The following is an 11,797-nucleotide window of genomic DNA, read 5'->3' as shown; positions in this document are numbered from 1 at the left end:
TTCAGGGGAGTCTGGAACTTAGCCGCAAGGGAAACCTTCTCTCCATTAGCCTCCATCACCAGGTACGTGATACAGTCTTGTGTGAACAGACCTTCACATTCATACACTGCTGCAATCCATGTTTTATCACACGTTACACAATGCATGATTGGTGCTGACATTCATTTTGAAAGGCACTCCAATCTGCCTTGCAAATACCACAATGCTCAGATGAGAACCAATAAAGCACAGCATGGTGCTGCACTGCACTGAAAAAAAGACCTCTGTCCAAGTCTGTATGTATTGTGTTGTGTTGGCTGCTGTTCAAAATGATTGGGATGCCTTAATGCACATTGACATGTAAAATAATACATGTTAAGGCCACGACAGTAATGAACGTGGTGAAGGTGAATGGCACCCTAACGCTCATTATAACCTCATGTGTGCAGGGACATGTGCTGTGATAAAATGTCATCTACTATATCCTGCCTTTGGGGTGAATGGACTGACAACACAACATGCCGCAAAACACGTCAATGCACAGTCATAACACAATTTTACAAATAAAAAGAACATAATGAACGATAACGTGATGATATTAATGGTTTGGGGAATTCAACAATTAACATATGAATGGTAAATAAAGTCAATGGTGGTCAGTGGTGAATGCCCCTACATGTTGGTGGTCAGTGCCTTGTAAAATATAGTAGATAGGAGCCCCCCATAACATTGGTGGTTAGTAATCAGTGTCCCCATTTGTTGGTGGTGAAACAATCTTTCTGAGGGTAGGTGGCCTAGGTGCCTGGGACAAGCGATGCCTATGCTGGGAGCATCTAGTCATATGAACAAAAATGAGAGTCATGACTCCAGGTGGATCAATGCTTGTCTGTCATACCAGCTCCTCACTGTGAGGTCCACAACAAAGCAAAGACAGATAATGGCAAACATTGGCCTTAGATTCATGAAACTCTCCATTGACATTTAGTTGGTTACATGCAGAAGTCATGAACCTCTAGGTCTTGAAAGAATCTTAGAATTTTATTCAACAATTTCCAGCTTGTGCTGTTATTTCCTTTTGTTATGTTTTATCTCAGAGCTTTTAAAAAAATGGTAAGATTCCCAACACTAGTGAGCCAAGGTGGAGGAGGGGAGCCCATAGTCTATGTCAGATTTTGGCCTAACTGAAAAAGAAATAATCATGGGGTCCTGGGGAGACATGTGGGAGGTATTGGAATCCAAGACCTGAGTGTGTTTAATGGTGAAAATTCTGAATTGTGGAACCACAATATTCATTGATCTTTGCAATGTTCCTCATCATAAATAAAATCCACTCTTTATTTGATATGAATGCTAAAAGCAATGGTTATTACCAGCATAACATTTGTAGTTAATAGTCAGAACCCCCATTTGTTGGTGGCCAGAGAACTTCACAGGTCCTACGTTGCTGTCTGCTTCATCTCTGCTGAGCATTGTCACAGCAGAACTATGTAGGCACTATTGGGCTGGAAACTCTTCATGAACTTCTGGTAAATGTCCAAGTCCCTCTAACAGAGTGCAATAATCTTTCCAAGGTCTTCATAGACCACCAGCCCCTCTTTGCAACATCTACTACAGAACAAAGAAAGCAAATGGCACAAATGAGCATTACATTCATGAAACTCTCTATTGACATTCAGCCAGTTACATCCAGAAAGAATAAAAGTCTTTGTGAAATCTTGAGAGTTCTATTTATGTCAGTAAATGCTGGTTTGTGCCATTATTTACCCTTCTTATGTTGTATCCTGGAGCTTCTTCTAAATAAAGGTTTGATCCCCACACTGCTAAACCAAAGTGGAGGAGGGGAGCCCACGGTACAAGATGGATTTTGGCCTAACTGAAAAGGAATTGGTTATGGGGTCCTTTGGAGACATGTGGGAAGTGTTGGTGAGATCTTAGAATCCAAGACCTGGGTGTGTTTAGTGGTGAAAATGTTGTAGAACCCCAATATTCATTGATTTGTGAGATGTTCCTCCTCATAAATAAATTCCTCTGTAATGTGGAGTAAATGACGTCTTGTGATCCATGGACTAATTATAGATTTCTACACTCAGCGAGAGTCTTGATAAGTGACGTTCTCCTGTAACACCTGTTTCTTCATACCTTTTCTTCCGGCCCACGTTGGTGGAATATCAGGGTTTGCTAAAGGTTTCCTGATAAGGAGGCCTAAAATTGTCCTAATAACAAGCCTGGAGCTCTCCCCTGATTGGCCGACTGAGTGTATATAAACTGAACAGACCTTACCATCGTCCTCTTAACCAACAACAGCAGAAAATGGCAGCACTGTGGGTCCTGTCCTGCCTGGTCCTCCTCAGTGGAGCCTATGGTGAGTACACACACATGCTTGTAGAACATTGTAATATATATATATATATGTATATATATATATTTTTTTTTTTTTTTGTTTATTTTTTACACATACATATAAAATATTCTAGACACAAGCATTCAAAGATTGTATAATGTAGTACTTAGATTTGATTATATGATCTACTTAGATCTGATAATATGGAAGACTTTTGTCAATCTCCATCTTATTGATCACTTCGCTGAACCTTTCTAAATGAATAAATTCAGCTTCCAGAAGTAACTTCCCATCCACTATGGATAAGACGATGAGGCCAGCAAGATACTGAACAATATATGGCTGGGAAAGCCTTGCGCCGATTATTTTATTACTTTTTACTGGGAAAAAATGAAAATCCGCCTTATTACTGATCATATGTAGACAAAGTGCAAAGACAATAAAACAAGAGACTTAATGACCAAACGGACGTTGTGTTGTATCATATTATAGTGTGTAACAATGTATTACTGGAGGTTATGATAAGAACGTGTTGTTCTCAGGTTGCGGGGTTCCCGCCATCAGTCCTCTTATCTCCGGCTACGCCAGGGTTGTGAACGGTGAAAACGCTGTCTCTGGTTCTTGGCCATGGCAGGTGTCTCTTCAGGTACGATCATTTCTTTATCTTGTGTCTAAATTATAACATTTCTGGGTTTAATGTCATTTCAAGGGATCTTCCACATCAGAATGCCATCCATTGTGTGGAAACACATCCCCCATCCCCCAGATCTAGGACTTTCTAGAGACACAATTTAGAATTTCATTGACTGAATGTATTACTTGTCAATTCTAAATTTAAAGAATGTAACACAGCCCTCTTAGAAAAGTAAAGTGGGGGGAGGCAGAGGTAGGTGACAACCCTCCTCAAAAAGCAAAGGAAGGAGGGGAAGGTGATAAGATGCCTCCCAGCAAACAATTTAAAGGAGCAAAAGATGGCACATAGAAGGGCACAGCAGCTGATCAGCAGGCGATCAGAAAAGGTAGATGCCAGCCATACATTAGAGGGGGAGGGTATGCAGTGAGGCTTCCCCCTTCTATCCCAAAGGACAGAACCTCTCTAAAATGGACCTAAAATGTTCCAAAAAAAAGAAAAGTCTACAGTCTTGCTGGCATGTAAAAATATTAGCAATAGGAGGGCAATGACCATATGACTCTTCTACAGAACAGCACTGGATTCCACTACTGTGGCGGCTCCCTCATCAACAGTCTCTGGGTTGTCACTGCTGCCCACTGCACAGTCAGGTGAGTCTTCTATGATAATATTCTACTGCAAAGTCAGTGTTCCCTGCAATGCTTCATGGAATCTGTCCATCTGGGACCTCTGGTTTATAGACCGGATACATCCTAAATATAGAGCCATTTATCCAACTGTCCATCCAGAGCCTCTGGTTTATAGACCGGATACATCCTAAATATAGAGCCATTTATCCAACTGTACACCCAGAGCCTCTGGTTTATAGACCGGATACATCCTAAATATAGAGCCATTTATCCAACTGTCCATCCAGAGCCTCTGGTTTATAGACCGGATACATCCTAAATATAGAACCATTTATCCAACTGTACACCCAGAGCCTCTGGTTTATAGACCGGATACATCCTAAATATAGAACCATTTATCCAACTGTACACCCAGAGCCTCTGGTTTATAGACCGGATACATCCTAAATATACAGCCATTTATCCAACTGTACACCCAGAGCCTCTGGTTTATAGACCAGATACATCCTAAATATAGAACCATTTATCCAACTGTCCATCCAGAGCCTCTGGTTTATAGACCGGATACATCCTAAATATAGAGCCATTTATCCAACTGTACACCCAGAGCCTCTGGTTTATAGACCAGATACATCCTAAATATAGAACCATTTATCCAACTGTCCATCCAGAGCCTCTGGTTTATAGACCGGATACATCCTAAATATAGAGCCATTTATCCAACTGTACACCCAGAGCCTCTGGTTTATAGACTGGATGCAATATAGAGACAACTATCCAATTTACTTACTATTAGCTCTATAACAAGATGTAGAAGGTCGGGGTTGTAGAAAGTAGAGGGATGTAGACAGTATGGGTAGCATACTCTTGGACCCTGCACTAAATTACTGTGATGAAGTGTCCTTTCCCTGCCAGACATGTAGAATGTTCCCCATGTATAGAAAGAATAAAGTTGAGTGTGAAAACCATAATCACGACAACACCAAACTATTTACCAATGAGCTCCCATGTTTGTCTTCCATCCAGATCTTCCCACCGTGTGGTTTTGGGTGAACACGACCTTTTCTCCAATGATGAGCCCATCCAGGTCAAGTCCATCGGCAGAGTAAGCTCTTATTACTGAAGGAAAACTCTAATTATTTAGGAGTTTTAGACATGAGAACGTGATCAGCGTCATCATTGTATCTTCTAAGCGTTCTTCCTATGTAGAGATTGTAGTGATATATGTATGGGTGGGCAGATTTATTTCTTATATTTAAAGGCTGAGCTTCCTGCATGGTCATGGTACACAGATTGGGACTTGTAATATCCACAGACATGGGATGGAGTTCAACAGATCCTTCAAGACATGTTTTCCTCTAGTCGTTCCTGTCGTAGTCGTTCATGTCTAGGTTTTTTGATGTTTTATTCTTGTGTGTATTCCCACTGTGGAGATTTCGCTTTTCTTCTTGTCTTGGGGACACCTTCTCACATATGAGGGATTTTTTATACTACCATTTTTAGGGAAAATATTACATAAATAAAAGAGCTAATTTATTCAAAAAGACCTGAATACAGATAATAGAATTTTTGCATGTAGTGTAATCCTGGAGGAATCATCTAGGCACAAGGTGTGCGCTATCAGACTAAAAGTGGACTTATAAATGAGAGTTTGTTTGATTTTGAGTCCCGAAGCAAGAAAGCCATTAAAGTTGACCTCCAGCCTTCTCTTCAGTCTTTACTTTAGGCGTTTTGAATTGCGGGTGATGTGTGTCGCCCCAAAGGTAGCAGATCATAGTACAAACTGAGATGCTTCAGAGGGATATTTATTACAAGTTCAGGAGTAGATTCTGATTCATTGAAATCTATAAAAACATTAATCCTTAACATCACTTTTTTCAGTTCTTCAGTCACCCCCGGTACAACACCCAGACTGATGTCAATGACATCGCCCTGATCAAGCTTTCCAGTCCCGCCACCCTCAATGACCGCGTGTCCACCGTGTGTCTTGCTGCTTCCTCTGATGTCTTCAGTGGAGGAGAAAGATGTGTCACCACCGGATGGGGATACACCAATGCTGCCAGTAAGGGGATTAGATGTTCTTCAGAACTACAAAGTATTGCCTGAATAACCCTTGGGCATACAAATGTGGTCTTCTACAGAGGGCTGTACATAGAGATGTCTAGAGCTTACATTTGTAGCTGTCTATCTTATGTTAATCTATTCTCTTCCCTTCTCTCTCAGCACTAGCTAAGCCAGCTAAACTCCAGCAAGTGGCTCTTCCTCTTCTGACCAACACTCAGTGCCAGAGATACTGGGGAAAGAAAATCAAGGACACCATGATCTGCGCTGGTGCCTCCGGTGCCTCCTCTTGCATGGTATGATGACTTACAGATTCTATTGAGGAGTAATAGCTTTTTTTACCCAACATTTTCAACAAACCAATAGCTTATGGATCCAAACTCTAAGTTGGGTCACTTTAGATGAGGCTGAACAGTCTATGAAGCCTAACATTTATTCGTAGAGTAATATATACATACTGTATATTGTTGTTGAAATCAACTGGTGATGTCTCTTTTAGACCTCTTAATTGTTCATGTATGTGTTTCATGCTTTCTCCCGAGGTCAGGTTTTCCCATTGACGTGTTATTGTCAAAGAATATAAAATATGGCACAGGGCTTAGCCTTGTGGCCTTAAAGAGTTGTCACAGGAACATATGTCCCTATTGAATGTCCCATCTCTTCTTGTTCTGGTGACAACTCGAAAATAGTGGATTTCTCATCAATCTGTGTCAGGGACAAACAGAGAGAGTGAATCTCTTCAATGGGTACAAAGACAGCAATACAAACGTGACAAAGGGTCTAACCTTTCCACACTCCATGAAAAACTAAAAAATTGACTTTACATTTCCTTTACACCCATCAGACCCAATATAATACTGAACACCAGTGATGGCTTCTCTTAAAAATGTATGTTAACCTCAAAAGAACATTTTTAGCACTACAATGCAATCCAAATACTGGTCCCATTTATATATACGGGATTGAGTCCACACTCAGTAGATGATGTTGTTTCATGACTCCATAGTTCTGTAAGAAATGCAGGCCAGTGATGTCACACATACATTCATCACAATGAGAACTCTTCTACAATCTCTGTTTTTGCTCCTTTTCAGGGTGACTCTGGTGGATCCCTTGTGTGCCAGAGGAACGGAGCCTGGACCCTGGCCGGTGTTGTGTCTTGGGGCCGCTCTACCTGCTCTCCATATTTTCCCGGAGTCTACGCCCGCGTCACCTCCCTCAGATCCTGGGTGGACCAGACTGTTGCCGCCAACTAAATACCATCCAATGTCTTTCTGCTACTCAATAAAGTAACTTTTATATTAATACATGGATGTGGATTTTATTAAGGTTCATAAATTCACAAAATACACAAGAAAACATATTAAACAAAATATATGAATGAGATGTTTAAAAGTCTTCAAGTCTTTACATTTTTTAAGATGGTGAAAGTTTGTGAGTCTCCCCTCCTGTTCAATTCACAGCTTATCTCTCCCCCACTTCCACATTTTACTTTTTCCCCCCTATCTACAGCTCACCCCAATCCACGGTTCCCACCTCTGCCCCATCTTGCTCCTCCCAGGACCTCCCTCCCCCCTCAGCTCTCTGACCTCTGCATAAATCCCCATCCATAGCTCCCAATTTGCAAAACCTGCCCCCTGCCCTCCACAGCTCTCACATCTGCACAACCCCCCCCCCCTTCCTCCAAGCTCCCACTTTGCACAGTATGCCCCCTGCCCACCACAGCTCTCACATCTGTACAACCCCCCCCCCTCTTCCTCCAAGCTCACACTTTGCACAACCTGCCCCCTGCAGTCCACGTCTCTCACATCTGTACAACCCCCCCCCCCCCCTTTCTGCACAGCTCACACTTTGCACAACCTGCCCCCTGCCCTCCACAGCTCTCACATTTGTACAACCCCCCCCCTTTCAGCACAGCTCACACTTTGCACAACCTGCCCCCTGCCCACCACAGCTCTCACATCTGTACAACCCCCCCCCCTTTCTGCACAGCTCACACTTTGCACAATCTGCCCCCTGCCCTCCACAGCTCTCACATCTGCACCCCCCCCTCCTTTCCTCCAAGCTCCCACTTTGCACAACCTGCCCCCTGCCCTCCACAGCTCTCACATCTGTCCAACCCCTCCTTTCTTCACAGCTCACACTTTGCACAGTCTGCCCCCTGCCCTCCACGGCTCTCACATCCAGACAAATCCCCCAACCTGACCAGCTCCACCTATCAGAAGTGTAGCACAGAGCTGAGGAGGAGTTTCAGAACTCTTCCCTCGGCTCTGTACCATATCTCTACCAGGTTCAGGTGGCAGGGCAGGACAGAAGCCACCTCCTCAATCACCACATCATACATGTTGGGACCTGTCCTGGGGGTCCAGTTCTAGCACACATGAGCCAGTAGAAGGAGTGATCAGTGCAGAAATCTTCCTCTACTGCCTTCTGTGTTAGTGACAAGGTGGAGGGGACAGAGCTGCCGGAGGTGGCTGAATGGAGTTCCACCACATTGTTGCTAAAGGAAAGCTCTGCTCAGCATCATATCTGTCCAGCGGGTTCTTTTCCCTAACCTGCAACTAAGGTGAAGAGCAGAATCCCCAATTAATATTCTCCCAAATTAAGATGGCCACCTCAACTCTTACAGAAATTCAGCCTCAACCCAGATGTCTTCCTTCCAAGAGAGGACTAATAGAGTCTGTAAGAGGGAAAGCAGCCAGAGGAGTATGTGCACCTACCTACATATGTAGGAGAGGAGTGTGGGGGGCTTATGGGGGATGTATGTGTAGGAGAGGAGTGTGGAGGGGATTATGAGGGATGTATGTGTAGGAGAGGAGTGTGGAGGGTATTGTGGGGGATGTATGTGTAGGAGAGGAGTGTGGAAGGGATTATGAGGGATGTATGTGTAGGAGAGGAGTGTGGAGGGGATTATGGGGGATGTATGTGTAGGAGAGGAGTGTGGAGGGGATTATGGGGGATGTATGTGTAGGAGAGGAGTGTGGAGGGGATTATGGGGGATGTACAGTTGCAAGAAAAAGTATGTGAACCCCTTGGGATTACGTGGAGTTTTGCATGAATTGGGCATAAAATGTACTCTGAACATCATCTAAGTCACAACAATAGAAGAACACAGTCTGCTGAACATAATACTACACAAACATTAGATGTTGCCATGGTTTAATTACACATAACATGTAAACATTCACAGTGCAGGGAGGAATAAGTATGTGAGGCCCTAGCTTAATGACTTCTCCCAGAGCTAATTGGAGCCAGGAGTGAGCCAACCTTGACTCCAATCAGTGTGATGATATTGGATGTGTTGCTGACAGCTGTCCTGCCCTTAAAAACACACACCTATTTTGGGTTTACTGGTTTCAAGAAGCACTGTCTGATGTGAACCATGCCTCGCAGAAAAGAGCTCTCAGAAGACCTATGATCAAGAATTGTTGACTTGCATGAAGCTGGAAAGGGTTACAAAAGTATCTCCTTGAGCCTTGATGTTCATGTGTCCACGGTAAGACAGACTGTCTACAAATGGAGAAAGTTTAGCACTGTTGACTCTCCCTAGTCATGGTCGTCCTGTAAAAATGACTGCAAGAGCACAGGGCAGAATGCTGCATGAGGTAAAGAAGAATCCCAGAGTGTCAGCTAAAGACCTACAGAAATCTCTGGCACATGCTAACATTTTTGTTGACACATCTACAATAAGGAAAACATTAAACAAGAATGGAGTACATGGGAGGACACCACGGAGGAAGCCATTGCTGTCCAAAAAGAATATTGCAGCACGTTTGAAGTTTGCAAAAGAGCACCTGGATGTTCCACAGCACTACTGGCAGAATATACTGTGGACAGATGAAACCAAGATTGAGTTGTTTGGGAAGAACACACAACACTATGTGTGGAGAAAAAAAGGCACAGCACACCAACATCAAAACCTCATCCCCACTGTGAAACATGGCGGAGGGAGCATCATGGTTTGGGGCTGCTTTGCTGCCTCAGGGCCTGGACGGATTGTTGTCATTGATGGGAAAATGAATTCCAGAGTTTATCAAGACATTTTGCAGGAAAACGTACGACCGTCTGTCCGCCAACTGAAGCTACGCAGAGGATGGGTGATGCAACAGGACAATGACCCAAAGCATACAAGTAATTCAACAAAACAATGGTTACAACAGCACAGAATACGCCTTCTGGAGTGGCCCAGTCAGAGTCCTGACCTCAACCCGATTGAAATGCTGTGGCATGACCTTAAGAGAGCGATTCACACCAGACATACCAAGAATATTGCTACACTGAAACAGTTTTGTGAAGAGGAGTGGTCCAAAATTACTCCACATCGTTGTGCAGGTCTGATCTGCAACTACAGGAAACGTTTGGTTGAGGTTATTGCTGCCAAAAGAGGGTCAACCAGTTATTAAGTCCAAAGGTTCACATACTTTTTCCTCCCTGCACTGTGAATGTTTACATGTTATGTACAATTAAACCATGGCAACATCTAATGTTTGTGTAGTATTATGTTCAGCAGACTGTGTTCTTCTATTGTTGTGACTTAGATGAGGTTCAGAGCACATTTTATGCCCAATTCATGCAAAACTCCACGTAATCCCAAGGGGTTCACATACTTTTTCTTGCAACTGTATGTGTAGGAGAGGAGTGTGGAGGGGATTATGGGGGATGTATGTGTAGGAGAGGAGCGTGGAGGGGATTATGGGGGATGTATGTGTAGGAGAGGAGCGTGGAGGGGATTATGGGGGATGTATGTGTAGGAGAGGAGTGTGGAGGGGATTATGGGGGATGTATGTGTAGGAGAGGAGCGTGGAGGGGATTATGGGGGATGTATGTGTAGGAGAGGAGTGTGGAGGGGTTTATGGGGGATGTATGTGTATGAGAGGAGTGTGGAGGGGATTATGGGGGATGTATGTGAAGGAGAGGAGTGTGGAGGGATTATGGGGATGTACAGTATGTGTAATGTACATGAGGTATTACATGAAGAGAAACTCAGCAATTTTTTCTGAATACTTCTGAAAGTGTTAGAACTCATTTACACTTCAACACACATTGAAGTGCCTACAGCTGAAGCGTGCTTTTTCATGTGTCTTTGATGCTTCGGTGATGCCCGGTGTTTTTGTTTATTTTTCAATTTGTTTTAAAGGTGGTAGTAGATCCCCATCTAATTAATTTCTCTTGTTCAGCAGATCCCCTGCTCAGTATTAACCCCCAGCTCTGCTGATCCCACACTCAGTAGTAACCCCCAGCTCTGCTGATCCCACACTCAGTAGTAACCCCCAGCTCTGCTGATCCTCCTCTTTCTCCGGGCCCCGCTCATTCTTTCTATATTGCTCCCACATTGCGCACCATAGTTTCTCCTGCTCCATTCTTCCAGCTCTGCAGATCCTCTGCCGCTCAGTCCTCTCCAGTCCAGTCCCCGCTCACCTTCCTCTATAGCGCTCCCATGTTGCACACCACGTGTGCCATCTGCTAGTTTCTCCTCTCCAGTCCGGACCCCGCTCACCTTCCTGCTGCTCCTTGCTGTGCACCAGATGTGATGTCTGCACCAGACACTCCCGGAATATATACACATGAACTGGAAGTGCCTGCTGAAGGCGTCTTTCCGGTTCGCTTGTTGGCTTCCCAGTGCATCCTGGGATATCTCATCCCTGCAATACCTCCAAAACAAAATGAAGCTAAAGCTGAATTAAAGCCCCTCAAAAGCTGCAGGTGCTGTTAGCAAACTTTGACCTAGACGTCTATGGAGACTTTGAAGACGCTTTGAATCACCAAGAAAGGGACACGGGGTATAATTTTTGAAGCAAAGCAAACTCAACGTGTGAACAGGACTGTAAGGTCACCATTTTATTTAGTGACAGGAGCTTTGATTGGCATTCAGAGTGTGGAAAAAAGGCGTTTCCATCGCCATCTTTTGAAGCAAGTGTGAACAAGCCCTTAGCATGCCTGTTGTTATACATTGTGCAAGGAGCTTTCCAGAGAAATGACAATGGGGTCTGTGTACTTGGCAGGTGTAAGGGAGGATCTTCCATCTCTAGATGCTGCCTGCTAAACCAACATGACAGGATTTTTTTTTTTAATGAAAATTATCTCTGTTGAACCCCTTATTAACTTCTATTTTGCACTTTTCATCCCCCATTAACACCTTCTTCCCCTTCTCCCTTC

The 11,797-nt window shown here is 43.8% G+C and overlaps 1 protein-coding gene across 1 annotated transcript; it reads left to right on the top strand.

Annotated features, from left to right (window-relative positions):
* The first annotated feature begins 2,283 nt into the window (after positions 1–2,283).
* LOC149440545 (chymotrypsin A-like) lies at positions 2,284–6,946 on the top strand. Its single transcript, XM_089658486.1, has 7 exons — positions 2,284–2,341; positions 2,863–2,966; positions 3,522–3,601; positions 4,607–4,685; positions 5,462–5,642; positions 5,804–5,937; positions 6,736–6,946. Exons 1-7 carry the CDS (start codon positions 2,290–2,292, stop codon positions 6,895–6,897), a joined length of 792 nt encoding a protein of 263 aa, XP_089514612.1. The 5' UTR covers positions 2,284–2,289; the 3' UTR covers positions 6,898–6,946.
* The last annotated feature ends 4,851 nt before the right edge of the window (positions 6,947–11,797 follow it).

The sequence above is a fragment of the Staurois parvus genome, unplaced genomic scaffold (genome assembly GCF_062004578.1).
Source record: "Staurois parvus isolate SC_StPar_1 unplaced genomic scaffold, SC_StPar_1.0 ptg001076l, whole genome shotgun sequence".
Taxonomy (NCBI): domain Eukaryota; kingdom Metazoa; phylum Chordata; class Amphibia; order Anura; family Ranidae; genus Staurois; species Staurois parvus.
This window is presented reverse-complemented; position numbering and strand designations above follow the sequence as displayed.

Bases quoted from the DNA above. Each gene is read 5' to 3' on its own strand.
- LOC149440545 (XM_089658486.1), top strand. From the start codon at position 2,290: ATGGCAGCACTGTGGGTCCTGTCCTGCCTGGTCCTCCTCAGTGGAGCC. The intron at 2,967-3,521 runs GTACGATCATTT...ACTCTTCTACAG, and splicing joins CATGGCAGGTGTCTCTTCAG to AACAGCACTGGATTCCACTA. The intron at 5,938-6,735 runs GTATGATGACTT...GCTCCTTTTCAG, and splicing joins CCGGTGCCTCCTCTTGCATG to GGTGACTCTGGTGGATCCCT.